At 34.5% G+C, this 19,880-nt stretch overlaps 2 protein-coding genes across 2 annotated transcripts; one reads left to right on the top strand and one right to left on the bottom strand.

The window, feature by feature from the left end:
• Positions 1–220: 220 nt before the first annotated feature.
• On the bottom strand, positions 221–5,197 carry LOC103828268 (probable RNA-dependent RNA polymerase 5). Its single transcript, XM_009103879.3, has 17 exons — positions 4,534–5,197; positions 4,304–4,454; positions 4,077–4,209; positions 3,937–4,011; positions 3,648–3,822; positions 3,351–3,549; positions 3,157–3,244; positions 2,897–3,058; positions 2,741–2,812; positions 2,555–2,661; positions 2,336–2,484; positions 2,034–2,256; positions 1,710–1,935; positions 1,484–1,632; positions 1,095–1,399; positions 846–1,000; positions 221–712 (listed from the first exon to the last, which is right to left on the bottom strand). Exons 1-17 carry the CDS (start codon positions 4,793–4,795, stop codon positions 476–478), a joined length of 2,868 nt encoding a protein of 955 aa, XP_009102127.1. The 5' UTR covers positions 4,796–5,197; the 3' UTR covers positions 221–475.
• A 1,691-nt stretch (positions 5,198–6,888) lies between these two features.
• Positions 6,889–18,191, top strand: LOC117126500. The gene has a single exon (XM_033274684.1). The coding sequence runs from the start codon at positions 16,143–16,145 to the stop codon at positions 18,078–18,080; it is 1,938 nt and encodes a 645-aa protein (XP_033130575.1). The 5' UTR covers positions 6,889–16,142; the 3' UTR covers positions 18,081–18,191.
• The last annotated feature ends 1,689 nt before the right edge of the window (positions 18,192–19,880 follow it).

Here is a 19,880-nt window from a genome sequence, read left to right as displayed (position 1 = left end):
AGCAAAGGAGTGTTGAACAGGGGATTCACCTCTCCTCTGTTTTCTTAAAGTAGAATTTACACAGACCGGTCCTGCAGCCTTTTAGACAAACCAACGACAAAATCAAACTTTGTTCTTTATGGTGGCATAATCGTAAACGAAGTTGTCAAGTGCCAATGCTTGCCGGTAGAGTTACTACTCCAGTATTTTCTGACTGTCTCGTCCGAGTAAGCTGGTGCAGCAGAGCTAACTAACTGATATTTAACATAATTTTTTACAAGAACAGTTCATAAGCAAATACACACGAAAGTATCACACAATAGACGATAAGATTTAGAACTAAAAACAAAAGGTGCTACATCACATCTGGAACAGATAGCTTCACCTATAGATTAGGTTTTTACCAAGGTAAGATACTTGACTCGCACGCTTCTTATGACACAACAAAAGGCTTATTTATACTACAAGAACAGGGCAGATACCAAGTGCTTTGTGATCAACCCCAAAGCTCTTTAAGCATTGGGAGTGAACACAGTAAGGATTTTCCCTGCTTTTTCTCAAGGTAGAACCTGCACAGGATCGGTCCTGCAACCTTCCAGGCAAACCCACAGTTTCGAACGTTATCCATTATGATTGCATGGTCGTAAACGACGTTGTAAAGTGCCAAGGCTTGCGGATAAAGTTCTTCGATACTTTTCTTGGTGTCTTCGAACCCTGCAGCATCATAGAACTCCTGACACACCCAACAAGCAGAAAACGAATTTCAGAATTGTTTGTTTCTACAGCATAAGATGACTCACTCCTGTTGGTGGGAGACAAAATAACACAAAACACACGTGATCCATTAAGTTAATTGAAGAGCTTACCTGCTTGTATCTCTGGATAACTTCATTGGCTGATTCATCTTTGTTACCCATCGCCTGTATCATCTCCTTTCTGTACTTTTCATACAACTGTCCCCATTTCTTCTTATGATAATCAGAGACTGGCTCATCTTCGAAACACGCAAGTTTACTGATCTCTGAAATTTATAGACCACGGTTAAACAGATAATTATGATGATATAATCATTTGTTTCTGTGTTCTGATCAGTAGTAAGAAGAAAGGCCCTTTACCAGCTGATGGTTTGTGTTCCTCTGCTGTCTGTGATTTAACAAAGTCATAGATTATTCCAAGAATAGAAGTGGACTTGAATTTCTGATCACGCTCCATGTAGTGTGGGAAAATGTCAGGCCTCAGCTCGTCTGGGAGAAAGACCTTAGCACCTTTCTTTGGTGCATCAAGAGCATCATAGTATATATCAATCAACTTTAACATTTTCTTCTTCATTTCAGCTTTTTCCTCAGCGTTTTCATCTCCTAGCACGAGGAAGCGGTCCATTATTGTTAACCAGCTATCAGCAGCCATCCCTACAACATTGCTGTAAACCCAAGAGAAGAGAAACATAAATCCCAAAGATTGATCCAAAACACAGTTGTGAATCTAGAGCTTAAGTTGAGAGTACCTAGCATTAAATCTTGCCTTCAAGAACATATCGAAAAGCTCTTCCTCCAGCTCCGCTGGTGAAAGATGGCTTGGCTTTCTAGCAGAGTTGCCTTTAGTAGGAGGAGTCAAACTCACCCATGGCTCACTTGGTTTGAAGTGTTCAAGTAGCTACAACAGATAGCAAACCAAAAAGAGTCAGGTTACAACAAATCATATCCTTACTTTCTAACGAAGGTGTTATTTACCTCTGGATTTCTGGAGATGAAATACAAATCACCATCAAAATCACCACCTGCAATCTCGTCTCCCAAAGATCTTGGGCCTTTCTGAGGAAAGAAGACACCATACTTGGAGTTTCCTACATACTCCTCCAAGGCCTTAACATAAGTAGCCTTAAGTACATGTATGTCCCCAAAATGTAGTCCAGGATTCCTGTAAACTAGCACATTCCCTGAGATTTGGCCAGACTCACTACACAAAACCCACAACAAAGAAAGTAGTGCAGAAATGAACAAGACTTCATCTATTCTTTTATCATGTAACGACTCAAAAATGATTAGCAATCATACAGGATGACACAGACTTCCTCTTCCTTCAACTCTCCGGTGGGATCAACAGTACCCATGAGGTAGTATGATTCACTCACAGGAAGCTTTCCTGCTCTGAGATCATTCTTCTCTGTGTTTGAAAGAATAGACAAATGATCCTTCAAGTGTGGTTCGTCAAGTGGGATACCAACCAAAATCATTTGTGCAGCGTTCTGATCGTCCATATCCCCATAGTTAAGGGCAGCTGCATCAAATCAAATGGCTTCTTAGAAGATGAATCATTAGTTACAGCATAAGTTTCTAGGGACTAAAGGATTGAGAACCTTTAAGAGCAGCACGTTTGTTGTTGAAGATGGTTTTGTACTCTTCCAGGGTGTTGAGCAATATATCCAGAAAGAATTCATCAGGGATTCCTCCATAGCTAAGCAGCGCAACCAAGTTTTTTGATAACTTTGTTCTTTTAGGTGGATTACTGGATGATGGAAACAACTAGATGTCACTAGGATAACATTAAAAGAGAGATGTATCAAATAAACACGTACCTTGTTGTGACAACCTCTAGGGAATCAAAAGTGCTAAAATCTGACAAAGCTGGATCTTTAGAGACCTTGATCATAGAAGGTCGAACCTGGACAGTCCGAGGAGGAAGCTGCCAAAATACGGCGGAACATAAGGAATAATAGCTCGCAAACAAATTTTGTAATGGGAAAAAAAGAGAGCAGACTTACTTTTTTGTTTAGGAGAAAAGTACCCTTAACAGCATAGCCATCAAAAAACATCCGAAACTGGATCAGAAGAGGCTGTTTGGAAAAGTAATTGTGAGTTCAGTAATGGACAAGTATATAATGGAGCATGAAGAGGGGTTTTCACTCTGGTATACATACCGGGTCTTGAACAGGGGTTTGAACATTATCATTTCTGAGACATTTTCCTTTTAATATGTTTACTGGACACATCCGAGCAAGATCTTCAGAGATGTAGCCAGTGCCATCTGAATGTATACATGGTTTCCCATTCTTATCCAGAACATCATTATTGTTTTGATCCTGCAATTGGAAGAGATGGAAAAAGATTAAAGCACAAAGTGAACACGACTAGTATAAGCTACTTTAGATAGAGACACAGTTCCTGTAGGACAAAGTACATGGCAGTGTATATCATCGATTTTCTCGAAGGTGATCCCAGTCATGTCAACTTCAAGCTTCTTGGTCTTTGAAAGAATCAATGAAAACCTGAAGCATCAACAAAAACACACAGTGACTCAAATTAGAAAGGAAAAGATCTCTACAGAAGCTCAAAGATAAAAACAGTAGAGACTTAGAGAAGAAACTGAAGTACCTTGCCATGTAGTTGGCCAAAGATGGCAATGTGTGGACATGCATAAAATGCATGCGAGCTTCATAAACTGACTTCCCGGAGAAGATGTAGGGACTTCCCATATCATTCGCAGACGTGGAGTCTGTGCGTATGAAGTAGCATTTCACTCCCTTTGTAGAAAAGTCTTTCTTCTTTTCTTCTTTTCCACCATCTTTGAAAACTGTTCAACAGAGTGTTATAATAACAAGCTCCAAATAAATAATATTTTAAAATAGTGAAAAAGTGTTGACATGAATGATAAAGAGAAAATAGACCCACCAAAAAATTGATAACGACGTAACCCAAGCATGATACCATTCTTGGCAATCCTTCTGTATGTAGTGTAACGATCGGTTGATGAGTTTCTCGGGACATCCTCAAACTTGACAGTCAACACATTAGCATCACCCAAGACCTTGTGCAGGTGTGTTCCAGTGGGCTCAATAAGAGGGCCCTGTGAAAAAAGTGTCTCCATTAGTATAAGTAGATACCAAGAAATGTGGAATAGACATAAGATAGCAACTTGCAAAAATAATTGCTTTAACAGAAAAGTAGACATGCAACACACCTTGAATGTGTAACTGCCATCCGAAGCAACATGACATTGGTAGTAGCTAGTCTTCTCATTATCACATTCCAGTGACTGCAGAAACAAAGGAAGCATATAAAGACCCAAATAGTACAAATAGAGGAAACAGACAAAAATACCAATCTACGGTCTGTTGGGGAACAAAATTTAATTCCCAAACTGTCCCAAACCGCAGCTTCAAATGCAACCATAGACAGATCCTTCCATCCTCTAATCTCTTCAGCAGTTATTTCAACCTGACCCAGATCTTTCCTGTTTAACATCAAAAAATATTATCATTAAAAGGGTAGTTTCTACCAGAACCAACTTAAGTGAAAAGTAGAAAACTTAGGAGGCATAAACATACCGAGGAATGTAGGTAAGCAAGAGAAAGGCCTTGTTGAATTCAAGTTCACTCAAAGCTAGTAAGAGCTGAGGAGGAGGAATGTGAAGAGAAGATCCTCCATTGACTTGTCGTCTTCTCAAAGAAGGAGCTTCATAATCAACAGGTATCTCTTCTACAATCAGAGCAACAAAACCACAGTCAAATACAAAGACTCTGCTTGCCTTTTTTTGTTCGGATAGAAACTGACTGACCTTGAGAAACTCTGCTTCGAGAGGAACCAGGAGGAGGATACGAGCTAGTAAGCTTAGAGGCGATGAAGCGGTCGAGGCTGGACGTTCCCGGAGAATTAAAAGCTTTCCTGAGCAAATCGAAAGCTAGATCCTCAGGGATCGAAGAAAGTCTCTGCCTTGAGTCGTCGTTTATGGGAGGACATTTGTGTTTGCTGTATATTTTCTCCAAAACGGTTTCGAGCCGAGCCGGAAGAGCGATCACTGACCTCTGCGAAGTTATCATCTTTCTTCCAAAAGCAACACAACCCTTGAAGTTGAAGGACTGTTTGTTTATAGAGAAAAACTAAAAGAGACTACAGTGATGATGATGATGATGAAGATGATGATGATAAGCAAAAAGGTTGCATCTTTAAACTATCTCTAGCAGCACTCTCACACCACCAGTGCAAACAGTTTTATGCAGAGAGTTTTCATGATGATGACGAAGAAAGAGAGCTCTTGATGTGATTTGACAACACAGAGAAGAAGAAAGGTTGCATCTTTTTTTTATTTGACATTTGATAGATTTGATGATGATTTTATACATCTCTCTCTCTCTCTTTCTACGCATAGAGCCGTTTACACAAGGAATTGACAAGTATACCATATCTTTCGATACATAATTACCATAATGCCACAATTTCCCCCCCCCCCCCCCAAACGCCGTCTGAAGTAACCGCAATCGCTAAAATGATCCGTGACGCTCCAAAGGTTTTATGGAGTTTTCAATAAAATAGATATAGTTTGCAAATCGATTTTCCTCCGGAGAATGCGATCGAAGCTCGGGTTTCAAAAAAAAAAAAAATTCTAAAGTCCATATTTCTTTTTCCATTACTAAGAGCATGTACAATGGTGGATTATAGCAAATCCTTAGCTATAATCCTTAGCACTTTATCATTAAACAAACATTAAAAAATGGTGCACAGTTAAAAAAAGTTAAGAATGAATCCTTAACTAAGGATTAAAAGGATGAAGTCCTTAATGTGTTGGCGCTGTCTCATTGGTTTGAAATTATTAATTTTTTTTTAACTCTAACCATGATTCTTAAACCTGATTAGTAATTTTTTTTAACTCTAACCATGATTCTTAAATCTGATTAGTAATTCTTTTTAAACTCTAACCATGATTCTTAAACCTGCTTAGTTTGAAAATTTGTGGACATAGGTACATTAATGTTTGAAAACGATCTTGGTTTCATGTGATTTGGGATTATCTTCTTCTCTTATTTTGAAAGAGTCAATCTATTAGGGTTTCAAAACGATTTGTGTTTGAATTGATTTGGGAAAGTCTTCGTTTGTAGTTAGTGTTTGAAAACGATTTTTGTTTGTAGTTCAAAGAGGGTTGTGTTGTGTTGTTAAGATTTCGACTATGTGATTCATTACGATTGGAGTGTTGTGTTCTTTAGATTGTTTACCCAGAAGTACTATCTTCTTCTCATAGATTAGTATTACTACTGTGTGCTCTGTAAATTCTTTAATGTTGTGAATTCTTTACGGTTTCAGATTCTTTTCAGACTGTTTATAAGTCAGATTCTTTAGTGTTGTGAATGTATAGGAGAACAAGTTCGATTGTATAGGAGAACAAGTTGATTACTTTTAGTGTCTAATTTCTATCTTGTAAATCTCTTTCAGGTTAAGGAAACATGGGACAAGATTATACCTAAACACTCCTAATTAGATATAGTATTGGACAAACATTTTTTATTAGAATTCTTAACTATTAAAAAAAAAATTACTAAAATAATGCTAAGGACTCCAATGGTGTTACCACTATTGGAGATGCTCTAACGATATCTAAAAGCAAAAGGTCTTTATTTTTTTTTTGTTCTCTTGTGTTGTGAATTGGTACTACTCCGATTTTGTGTGTTTGAATCGAAACCAAGAATCAGTTGTGCTGCGTCGGAGTTTGAGCTCAGTGTTTGCTAAATGAAAACGCAGTTTCGTTTCTTTTTTAGCTCAGTTGTTGTTTACATATTTCAAGTTCTTTTTTTTTCAGACTCGTTGGCTTTTTGTAATGGATCAGAGCATATTATTGGTATGCATCATTGTTGCAAGTATGTAGCTTTTTGGGCATTGGCCTTCTCATTTAGCTTAAGGAGTGAAAAAGTGTAGCAAGCTTCTTCCCTCCGGCAAAAGGTGGTGCTGGTACTGGTACTTGCCTTGGTCAATAGTCTCATGAATATAGGAAATGAAATACCTTATAGTCATCGCTTTAAAGGTTCTTTAGCATTACATTAAAAAATAATGTTAGTTTTGTTTCCAAATACATTACCAAATTTTAACAAATGATAGACTTGGAATCCCCTTTTTCAATTGAATGGCAGCAGATCGTATGGCTTCTTGCAAATCATCCGCATTTCGGTGTCTTCCCTCGCTCTCATGACTGCTGATAGAAAAGCTGGCCAGTCAATGGAAAACATCTTCCCTCCCCGCACCTGAGAGCTCAAAAGTTATGAATCTGCTTCTCAATGATATCCGCATTTCGGTGTCTTCTCACACAAAGCAGCATAGTTACAGGTAACTTCACTCTCAAAAGTTATTTACTTGATTTTGGGTATGTTGTGTTCATGTTGCTTGTGCTTTACCTGTTGTCATGATGGTTTCAGAAAGAAGTTGTGTATGGGTTCTGAGGGAGGACATAAAAAAATGCACGACTTGTGGCTAATCCAGGATGTTACCGACTTCGTTTCATCTTCCTCTTTGTTCCTTCACTTAAGGTTTCTTGTTTTCTTTTTCTTTCGTGGAATTTGTTTGTATCTCTGTCTTAGTTTTACAATTCAACTTCCTTTTGTTTTTCTGTCTGTAATGATGAACAACGGGCGCAGTAGAATGTTTCTAGTTAATCGATTGATGTGCCATTTTCATCAGGATGTGGTGCAAAGGAGGCAAATCTTTACTCTGGAGTTGCTGAAGGCATGTATCATCTTATGGTGTCTGATGGCATCGCCATGGTAATATGTCACAAGCTGATTATCATAAAATGAGAAAAAAAAATTTGGTTCTATGATTATTTTTAATACTCAATCTCTCTTTTGATTTTTCAGTTCCTGAAACAGTAGAAGAAAAGTAGTTTTATCTTGCTAGATGGATTAACCTTGCACTCTTTAAGTTTTAGTTTTTTTTTTTTTACTATTCTCTTCAGATAAACCAACTATAAGCAAAACTGGGGGTGTTGAGACGGCAATGTTTAGCATAAAGCTTCTATATACCATTATAAACAACTGGCTTTGTTGTCTTTCTCAACTTGATTTTTCCTTCAGTCAGAGTGATAATAATTTTCTCTATTATTCGATCATAGGTCTAGAAATGCTTTGTTTGGTTTATGAAACAACGAGCTATAGTCCTGGGTGTTCGCGTCTTCGGGTTGGGTTAGGACCGGTTCTTCTTGGGTTCGGGTCCTTCCAGTCATAGACATTTAGACCAAATAGGTATTTGTAAATTTTCGATTCGGGTTCAGGTCGGTGCTTCTCAGATCTGGGTCGGTTCAGATCTATAATTAAAATACTTGTAAAATACACGTAATTTTTGGATCCTTATCAGTCCGGGTCGGGTAGGATCTGAAAAAACACACAAAATACTCAAATTCTATTAAATTTAGTCGAAATCTATTATATATATCTATTATATATATCTATAATATATATATATCTAAAATTTTACAAAATAACTTTAATAAACTAAGAATAATTAAAATAAAACATTTTTAACCTGCAAAATTTACATTTAAGGAGACGAAAAAGTGCGACAAAAAAAGCGATTGGAACCCTAGCGCTTCAATGGTTAATTTTCCGTCTAACCGGCGGGCTTTGGTTCCTGATTTCCATTCTTCTCGGTGATGGTAAGATATGGATTCCCCCACTACGTCATCTCCTAGTAGTTATCTCCACAACCGCTACCTACAATTGTAATGGAGGATTAAATTCAGAATAAGGAAGAATAGTGAGATGTTGTTAAGAAAAAAGAAGAATGGCGAGATTACTTTTTATGTAACAAGAGTACACTAGATTATTTTCATATCGAATATGCAATTAATGTTTTTCGAGAAAACAACTATTTAAACCCTTAACTTTCAAATTAAAGCCAAAAATTTTCGTTTAACTGCACTCAATCCATCGAAGATGACAGAAGGAGAGAGAGACGCAGCAAGAAACGCCACCTCGTCGAACCCACACCACCTCCGAAGAGAAGTCAAGCACTCCACACGCCATTAGATAGATTGAAGCGATTGGAGGAGACATCAGCACCACATGTCACCACCGGAGAGAAACCCTAAGGCGAGACAACGATCCACCCGAGCAATCACTTCAGGTGCTACTTCCAAAGACCACTGAAACCACGAAAGAGGAGCAGAGAAGAAAGAGATCCAAAAACCCACAAGCTCCAATCCCTCCCCTAGAAGCGCTATCACATAGACACTTGTCACACTGCACCGATGAACCAAGGGGGATTATTCAATGACTCACACACCACCAAAACTCTAAGAGACACAGCCAGAGACATGGAAAAATCCCCGGATAGAGATCCCTCAGCAAACCGGAAAAAGACACGGAGGAGGCAGAGTCTGTTCTCAAGCCCTAGCTGGACCGCCGTGCATGCAGGGGCGAAGCTAGCTTAAGGAGCATGTGTGCACGTGCACATCCATGCTTATTTACGTATTTAACGTTTTACATTGTACATAGTTGAGAAAGTGGCATATTTGGTTATGTTGCACCCTAGTAATTCATGTTCTGAGTTCGAGTTCCCTTCAGAGTCGTACGAGCCTTTATAATTGCCCGAAGCGAATACAAAAATAAAATCATTTAATAGAAATGCATCTAAACTAATAAATAGTATCTTTATTGACAAAAAGACAGAATCACTATAACATTTTTATATTCGTCCTAGAAAAACATAACCACATTTTGTAAAAAGAAATATTCTTAAATAGTTTTCATAATTATTTTGTATAGATAAAATAATCAAGTGTCTTAATTGATATATTCAAACGATGATACAAACTTGAATCTTATTATATAAAACTTGATTCTTCAAAGTTGTTAATTAACATGATCGCGACATGTGTCAATAAACCTTTTAAGATTGTGATAAGTGTCAAAAATATAATATTTTTTTCTTTATGATTTAAAAATATGATATATTATTACAAAATTAGTTGTTACAGTTCTTTTTAAGATTTTGGAAAATAAAAATTAATATTACATAGTCTTTTACAATTATATATTGTTAAAATTATGGGATAGTAATTTTTATTTTTTTTAATCCTAAAAAAGTAAATAATTGTAATAGATTATTTGAAATTAAATTTATTTTTTGTTTGAAAAAGTTATAATTTTCGTTTTTAAAGACAACAAAGAAAGAAAATTGTAAGAGAAAAGTATTAACTAAAAAAATCTAAAAAAAGGAATTATCAAAATCCTACACGTACAAGAAATTATTTAATAAATATCATAAAGTAAAACTAACTATAAAATAAGTAATATTTATTTATTTTTAAATCCTAAACAAGATAAAATTGTAAAAGTATTACTATTATTTTACTATAAATAACAAACTTTCCTTTTTATAGATAATTGTATGTTAAAAAATTATAAACCAAAAAACAGTTACAAATATTTCACAACTAGAAATAATTATTTGTTAGTAATTTTCATTTAAAATCCCAAACAAAATTAAATTTTAAAATGTTATTTAATATTAATTTCCTTTTCTAAAGCCCTATAAACTATAACAGAATATTTGATATATTTTAAAAAAATCTTAAACATAAGAGTTTTGTATCATATTTTTAAGTTCTAACGAAAATAAAATTGTAAAAATTTATTTGGTTATGTTTTTAAGAGAGAATTTGATAATGAACATGATACTAAAAAATTACTCCATCTGTGTAAAATTAGTTTAGATACGAATTGTATAAATAGTATTTTTATAACTTATTTAATAGTAACTAGAAATAATAATTTATAACAATTTAATTTTTCTAAAATTTTAAAAAGAAGACAGTTGTAAAAGGTTATATGATAGTAATTTTCCTTTCCTAAAAGCCTAAACAAAAATGTAAAAGAGTATTTGATATATATATATATATATATTTGATTGTAAATGAATAGGATCCCTTTTAAAAAATAATCTAAACAAAAATAAATTGTAAAATTATGTATTAATAATTAAAAAAAAAAGAATTTGATGACAAGTATGATGTTAAAACTATTTAATTAACAAAAATAAAAAAATTAGGATGTCCTCATGATTGCTATTTATATATGTTTGGTCATACGAAAATTATACACATGTCTGATATATATTTTCATGTTTGGTCATAAGAAATAGATTATTATCATTTTCACAAAAGTGATTTTTATATGCATTTTGTTAAAAAAATCAAGTTTAATCGCCATCTTATTACATTTTGTTTTTACCATGTAATATTTTTTTACTTCATTTTTAATTAAAATGTTGTTATGGAAATATATCATTAAGAAATAATGAATTAAAAAAATTATTAAGCATCAAATAAGTTTAATAAAATATTAAATTATTAAATAAGAAAGTGTATGATGTTGTCATTGACTTGATTGGGCTTATTTAACTTTCAAATTTTTTTTTTAATTTTTAATTCAGGTTGGGTTTAAAGTTATAGGTATGAGTGTTTTCTATAGCACTAAGTAGAAAATTGATAAAAAAAATTCACTTATGCACTATGATTATAAAATACAAACATTAACTAGAATTTATGTGTAAAAACGAGTTCTTAATTATAAAATAACTCTTACACAACATATGCAAAAATAATCGTAAAAGTATAATAAAATGATTTATTTCTTTATTAAATTAAAGCACCCAACAAAACCCGTTGCAACGCACGGGCTCATATCTAGTAATGAAATAAATATTGCATTACTATACAAACTTAAAATATTATAGAATAAATATAACTACAAATTTTAAATATTGAGAAAGAATGTATCATACTTAGAAGTGATAACTACCAAAATACGAGAAGACAATGTTGATAACTTGTAAACTTCTAGTTATTTAAATCCTTATTATTTTAAATTATTTATTATTTGCCTCACTTAAACCAAGTTGATTTAAAACAAAAGTATAATTTAATGGTAAGAGTAATAGCTGCGGCTAATATATAGTGCATGTTAGTTATTTATTAGTTGCCCTACTTTAACTAAATTGATTTAAATAAACAGTGTATGAAAATTAATAATATGAACTAGATTTTGACCCGCGCTTAGAATATGCGAGTTTATTTTTGATTTATCATTAATTAATTTAAGAATTGCCATTATTTTTTGTTTTGCATTTTAACAATTGAGTTTTATTTTATCATTCGTTATTATTTTATCATTCGTTAATATTTTATTTTCAAAGTGTGAGATTTGTTCGAAACGGATTTAAATATGATATTTATGTTTAAATAGATATACAGTATTTAAGAAAATATATTTTCATTATTGAAATGTATTAACGATATGAACTTTTAATTTTTAATTAAAAATGTGTTTCTTTTGCCATATACCTGAAAACCAAAATAAATACCTGAAATATATTCAAATACCCGTGAAGCCCGTATTTTTGCCAAAATCTGATCCGAAAAAACAAAAAAAACCCAAAATTTAATGTGAATACCAAAAATATATTCTTAAAATTTTAAAATATTATCCAAAACCTGAAACTGTAACCAAAAACCCAAACCTGAAACTTAAAAGAATATATGTACTACCAAAACTTATACAAATATCCACACATACCTAATATACCAAAACATTCGAGTACTTTGGGTATCTGATCGGTTCTTGGGTATGATCCAGACCAGAATCGAAACATCCATTTCTCCTGGACCGGAACCAAACTTATATTTTCGAGTCGGTTTTGGTTCGTGGTTCTAGATCCACATAAAATGCACAGACCTAAAGAGTTACATAAAAATTTACATACAAAAACTCAAATAAACTAATTTATAAATTATATACTTTAAAAAAAATTATTTGCTTTAGTGTAATAAGATTTCAAGATAACATAATGTACAACAATCTACAAATACTAATTCATATTAAACAGTTCATAGTTTAAAAAAACCGCGCTTCGGACCTATGTTTTCTTATTATTGTTATAGATTTTCATGAGAAACCTACCATATTTTTTCTATAATACATATTAATTCAATATATGTTATAAAGTTTGAAACTGTATCATTTTATTAAGCATTTCCAGTTAATGATAAGGTTTATACAATAATTTTTAATTTTGCCTTTGGTTTACCTTTGTAAGAGTATTTATGGACTTCAAAGAATCTTCAGCAAAAGAATTTAACTGCTTTCATGAATGAATACCAGTTTGAAAGGCTTGATTCATGTCTTTCAAAAATGTCAGAGAATTTTTCAAAAAAAAAAAAATGTCGGAGACATATTTGGAGCCACTGTAAAGGTGAGACGTTGCTTTTCGTGGCCAATGGACACATTTAATTATAATCATTTTGTCAAATTTTGAATAAATATATCTACAAATATATTTAAACTGAGGAGAATAAACAACTAAGTGTAGTTGGACCGGCAGTGGTTTTGTTTCGTTTGAGCCCAATTCATCTCTTGTCAAAACAGTAGGAGCACGTTTTTTTTGTCCGTTTATTAAATGAATGGCATAATGGTAATTACGTTATCATCTTCCTTGCAACTGTTTTAGGTTTTCTTTTCTGCAATTTTTTTTCCGCCGTCAATCTTAGATTCGTTGAAATTCATTAATTCTTTGAGTTCTTTTTGTTGTTTTTGCATCAGTTTCGTAGATATATCTTCCAATATGTGATCTATAACATTCAAAACTCTTAAAAATGAACTTTTTGTTGAATCTGATTTGTTGGCCGAAGAGGCTAGAATCTTCACAGTGGATCTCCACTTAGTCGGGCACCACAGCACGGTTTAGAACCTGAACTTATATCAAATGTTTATAAAAAGTGATCCAAGTGGAGATATACCTTATTGGAGATATACCTTATTACGTTTATATCAATCTCTATTTACGTCACGATTTATTGTTACTTGATTGAAAGAAACATGGGTATATTAAAATGTAAGATTATTTTAATTTTTACTAATATAATAGGTTGACTGAAAATGAAAGGGTCCATCAACCTTGCATAGGTAGATTTTATAAAATTCTTTCTTTTTAAATAGTATAGATATTGACTGTGGCCAATATTGCATTTGCATATTGTGACATAACTAAAGACTTATTTAATGCTTTTTAAGAAAATGATGTCCTAAGCGAAAGTTTCTTTTCTTTCAACTTTCAAGGTAGGCACGGCACTGTGCATGCGCCATATTTGCACTAGGAACCGCCGGATCTGAAACGCCGAGATCTCGGCTGAGCTCAACCCTTCAACTCAAACCGAGAAAGAGATACCACAAAGATAGAAAAGAGAAATGTAGAGAGAAGAAGAGAGCACATGGAGGAGCATCCGGCGACCGCCAGAAAGGATGCAGTGTCACTTGAGCAGAGAGTTTAGTAATGGAGAAAGCTTGAATTTAAAAAGAGGGGAGAGGATTTGTGTTTTAGATAGAGAAAATTTTTAATCATATCAAATGTGCAATGTTCCTTGTAAAAAAAGGAAACATAAGATTTTGTGTAGCGGATAAGCGAGCCAAGAGGCATACTTAGAATTCTTCGTCATCTTCAATGAACCTTAAAGTTTCAGCAAATAGCTAAATTTATAGAATAATTAAATGAACTAAAAATATTAATTAATTCAAATGATAAAAATTGAATAATATTTAAGGATGTTTTTCTATTTAATTTTTTTTCAAATTATGAATTTATTATAACAAAATGTTACAAAATATATCAGTATGTAACAGTGACTAATAACAAAATAAATTATGTATAAAAAATAAATTATCATATATTAATAATGTCAAACAAGACACATACATTATTGTTATAGAGTGACATAATATACAGTACCAAAATTTAAAAATCATAAATCTTTTATATATTACAAGAGAAGCATTGTTAAGTTGTAACATTGGGTTCTATGATTATGTGTCACTTCCATATGCCTTTTCAAAAGCCTTTATTTACTAGAGAATTTACAAATCATGTTATTGTATATAATATGATGGACCATTCATTATTCAAATGTTCACAAATAAATATTCATTGTTCTTTCCTTAAGTAAAAGCTATGAAACTACCCTATATTATTTGAAATAAATATGATAATTAATTATATTGACTTATCAAGATTTGTTACAATTTCTATATATTTTATCATTTTTGTCTAATTTTACGCTATTAAAATTAAAAACAGTCACATCAACCATATAAAAAAATAGATTTTTTTGTATATGCTATATGTTAAATTTTTAAAAACGATTATAAATTACTACACTTTTAAAAATTCCATATTTAAAGTTTTATGAGCAATGGTTTAAAAATATTCAAATGATCATAAAATCATATGAGTAAGAAGTCTATTTAGTGGGTATGCAAACTAAAATCATTTAAATTTAATTATATACCATATGAAATCCATAAATAATTTAATTTCAAAATTTTATAAATATGTGCAATATTTGAACTGATAAAATTTAAATACTTTTATAACTTTAACTTGATCAAATAAAAATATATATTTTACATATTGTTTGTTATTATACAATGTATATTTTTAAAAATATTTTGATTTATCTAATAAATATTTTATAAAATATCTTACGTGGATTATTTACCCTTTTTTGTCACAAATGGCTATTCTATCATTCTCAAACAACAAGTGGTTCAGAAATCCAGACCAAAATAGCACAACAAACAAAAACTAAACTCTGATAGATGCGCCTTGTCTTGGCTAAGGTGTCGGCCTTCCTGTTTTGAGCCTTTGGTACGTGGATGATCTTGAGTCGTGGAAACTCTTTTGAAGAGATGCTACCTCTGCTACCATGTTGACGGATTCGTTATCATTGAGATGATATCTTTGCAGTCTATTTCAAAATGCTGGCATGTTATATGTTCAATCATATTCTCCATAGAACAAATTAGTGCTTCAAGTTCTGAATGTAAATGTGTGTTTCTACATGAGATTCTCATGTTCGTTTCCGGCTTCATCCAGCCATACCACACCATATCTACTATAATATGATTTTGAGGTCCATGCTCTATCTACCAAACAAATACTCTGTAAGCCTAAGGCTTGTGTGTTCTGTAGCTGCTGCTGTTGTTGTGAAATTCCTCGGATTTTGAATTAGCAACAAACCAAGTCTGACATTCGCTGTGAGTGTGTTTAATTAGATTCGTGGGATTATTATATATATATAGATATAAAGAACCTTATGCTTATCAAACTCTGACATTATTACATCAAAAGACAAACTCACAAGTCACAACATTATTATATACTCCCAATGCACTTTAGTGACTTTTCCCCTCGTGAATCACGGGGAGATCTGAACTTGTGAATCGTGAGAGAAAGGCAAAATAATGTGATCTGGCCTTGTTTAGCTTCAAAACTCATTAACAAATAAACATCAGAAAAAGATCGACACAACATAAGAGAAGTGAAGAGGTTAAGGCTATTGGAAATCGAAACATCAAAATGGAAAAACTAGAGGTATCATCAGTTCACAACCATCCGTTGTTACCTTTGACTCGATTCGTTTTCGGTATGTGTAAAGGGTGTGATTTTATGGGTTACATTTACGGAGGATATTGTTGCAATGAGTTGGGTTGTGGTGGTGAAGTGTTTCATAAAGAGTGTGGTGAGGCCTTGCCAGAAATCAACCACTCTTCCCATCCTGGCCATCTCCTCAAGTTGTTCAGCCGTGAAACGTATTCATGTAGTTTATGTGGGGAATCGAGATTCTTATTTGGCTATTCTTGTTCAATCTGCAATTTCAAGTTGGATCTGGACTGTGCAAGGAGAGCAGCCCCACTTCCTATTCTTTCGAAGCCCAGTGTGCATGAGCATCCGCTTGAACTCTGCCCTTCTTCCAAGTTTGTTGATGACGCGATAGATTGCAAAGTGTGCGGGTATCTAGGTTTTTACTGCATAGTTAAGTATAAGTGTGTTCAGTGCAATTTGTTCTTTCATATAGAATGTGTCACATTTTTTCCAGAGGCGTACCACACTTCCCATCCCAAACATTCACTCAAGTACCTTTTGTGTGAAGCAGCAGCACCCAGTTACGCTGACAAGAAATGTATTCTTTGCGGGAATGAATTAGGTAAACCAATTCACCACTGTGATGTTTGCAACTTTAGCATATGCACACGGTGCATGAGAAACCCACCACTTGGTGTTGTAAGTCTGACAACCCATGATCATCAGCTTCATCTTGTTCCTAGACACATTGAGTTCACTTGCGATGCTTGTGGTACGACTGGTGAACGAAGCCCTTATTTCTGTCTTCAGTGCAATTTCATGATCCACCGGGAGTGTATTGGTTTACCACGTGTCATCAACATCAACCGCCATAATCACCGCATCTCTTACACCCCTAGCCTTGGACAAGGTAAGTGGAAGTGCGGGGTTTGTCGTAAAGAAGTGAATGGGTTCTATGGAGCGTATAATTGCGCCAAATGTCCTACTTTTGCTGTTCATGCACGATGTGCAACGAGAAACGATGAATGGGACATGGTTGAAAGGGAAGGAACACCCGAAGAAGAGGAAGTTGCACCTTACGAGGTGATTGATGATAAGACTATAAAACATTTCAGCCATGATCATAACTTACGAATCAAAAAGGATGGTGAGATCCTCCAAGAAAGCATACTTTGTGGAGCTTGCGCGTTCCAGATTTGTTCAGAACCGTTCTACAGTTGTGAGCAATGCAGTTTCACTCTCCATACCAAATGCGCTAACCTTCCTCTAAAGAAACGTCATGTCTGTGACAACCTTCCTCTTATGCTACAAAAGACAAGCGCAGACGACGAAATTTCTTGCTGTCATTTATGTTCTCAGTTGTTCACCGGTTTCATGTACACTAATGGCTTGAAGACCATAGATGTACGATGCGGTTCATTTTCAGAACCATTTGTGCATGCAAGTCATCCACATCCTCTGTACTACTCTCAAAGGTACTCCGTGAGCTGTAGTGAATGTCGGTGGAATGGAGAATTAACTTGTGATGAGTGTGACTTCAATTTGTGCTTCCACTGCGGTTATTTACCAAAAAAGGTCATGAGACATAGATACGACGATCATCCTCTCTCCTTGTATTGTGGTGAAGAGAGTGTGGATGGTGAATATTGGTGTGAAGCATGTGAAAAAAAACTGAACCCAAAGAAATGGTTCTATACATGCAATGATTGCGGGGTCTTGTTACATATTTCCTGCGTTGTGGGAAGCTTCACATACATGATGCCAGGTCCATGTCTTAAATATGACAAGCATGGAGAAGTTGTATCCAACACCTCTGTTTGTAGAGCAGTTTGCACCAGGTGTAACATAAGATGCATTCTCCCTTCCATTTTTAAGGGTTACAAGGATGGAGTTGTTGAATACTTTTGCTCTGCCAAATGTTTGTTTAGCTAATTATATCATGTATTTTTTTCTTTTCAAATGAATGTGACCAGTGACCACTTATCAATCTTTGTCAAGAGCACTATTTGGATTCGGAAGCTCGTTGTAAACTGAAAGTCCATATCCTCGATTTGTCACAAAGTTTTCTTTATACCGGTTCCACAAACATCAAGCTTAGTTAACTTGATTTCAAGGTCCACCTCAGGTGAATTCGGAGTTGTGTCATCAACCAACACTGAAGAAAAGATTAACCCACCGAAGAGAAAAGAAGGGTAACATGAAAACAAATAGATGTACCTGAAATTGTTTTTTTTTTGTTAGTATGAAAGTCTCTCTACCTGTGTTCTCGCTGTATCAGCATCATCTTCTATACTAGAAAAGTGTTATTTTAGCATAGACACGTACGAAATACTGCTTTTTTTCTACCTCTACCTGAACCAACCAGCTTGTTTAGAGCCTTCGTTGCACGTAGCATGGAAATATCAAATTACATTTATAGACCGTAGAGAGCTTTCAGACCGAACCTGTGCTTCCTGTAGACGTTTGACCTCTTTCTCCAACTGAAACTCTGCTGCAGCCTTCCCACTCGCCATAGTCTCTAGTTGCGTTTGCTTATAGTACTGCATCATCTTCTTCATTCATATCACATGACATATTCGTATATTTCCCTAGATTAAGGGTTAGGTCTGGCCAAAAAGCAGACGCCTGGAACAGATAAGTACAGTCTTGTAGTATTAGCAGGGTAAGAGACACAAGGCTAACATGAGATCTTGCATGTGTTTGAACTCCAAACTCCAAGCAATTTATTATTAGATTCAAAGCAGACTTTGATATTTGTTTCTTGGTCTCAACGGTAGACGATAGGTGGGGCTTTTGAAACACTTACCTGCGGCCAGAAGCGTATCGTCATGCACTCGTATCGCTCCTGAGATGACTAAACCAAGTCCAAAACCAGGAAGACATGGCTTCAATCACTTCTTTTGTGAAAATCGTCCAATGCCAGGATCCAATCAGAACATTCAGTTTTATGTCCTGGTGAGACATATATAACAAAATCAATCAAGCTTCAGTGGTCGGGTGGCACAAGGCGTTCCGTGGATCCTAAAAGACCCGAGCTCGAATCTGCTGCTAACCCAGATAAACACGCCCGTGGCCAGTGGGGCTTTTCACATTCTTTCTCCGGAAAAGGCTTACCCTTTTTTTTATATATAACTTAATTAAGAGGAGAAAGAAAACAGATTGAGATCTTAACATGAAGAAGTTGTTTCAAACCTTGATGGCACCTAAGAGGTCTTTGACCGGTGAGCCCATGGTTTCTTGAAGGCTTTCAGTGATTCTTTATACGAGTTAACAATCAGTCCCGATCGCATAAACCAATCTTGCTTCAAAATTATAGTTCCAACGGAATGTCTTATGTTGAAAGCAAATTTTTCTACCGTACTTTAGAGACTTAGTTTTGTGCTCAATGGAGGCTGAATCTTCTCTATAGACATCAACATCGCCACCATTGACAGAGGATTTAAAATCCGAGTTCTTCACATTCTTCTTCATCTTAAAAGGAGCTATGAACACAATCCAAAAACAAAGTGAAAAGAAGTATCTGAGGAAGTTTTTGGAAGCAAGAATCTGGAAGCAAGAATCTGGAACGAACTTTGTTTATGTATTATCGTAATGGAATGAAGAAGGTGGTGAAAAAGCCAAAATGGAGGGCTGAGGATGCAGAGAGGTGTCACACTAAAGAAGACAGATTTGTACACTACATGAACTCCACAAGTCGCCACGAACAGTTAGAGGTGGAAAATAAATATATAA

This window comes from Brassica rapa, chromosome A07 (genome assembly GCF_000309985.2).
Source record: "Brassica rapa cultivar Chiifu-401-42 chromosome A07, CAAS_Brap_v3.01, whole genome shotgun sequence".
Taxonomy (NCBI): Eukaryota; Viridiplantae; Streptophyta; class Magnoliopsida; order Brassicales; family Brassicaceae; genus Brassica; species Brassica rapa.
This window is presented reverse-complemented; position numbering and strand designations above follow the sequence as displayed.

What these genes read in the sequence shown, in the direction of transcription:
- LOC103828268 (XM_009103879.3), bottom strand. Translation starts at nt 4,795, where the DNA reads ATGATAACTTCGCAGAGGTCAGTGATCGCTCTTCCGGCTCGGCTCGAA. An exon ending in TCGATGATATACACTGCCAT is followed by an intron (nt 3,059 to 3,156) that starts GTACTTTGTCCT and finishes TTCCAATTGCAG; the next exon opens with GATCAAAACAATAATGATGT. An exon ending in TTATCCAGAGATACAAGCAG is followed by an intron (nt 713 to 845) that starts GTAAGCTCTTCA and finishes TGGGTGTGTCAG; the next exon opens with GAGTTCTATGATGCTGCAGG.
- LOC117126500 (XM_033274684.1), top strand. Translation starts at nt 16,143, where the DNA reads ATGGAAAAACTAGAGGTATCATCAGTTCACAACCATCCGTTGTTACCT.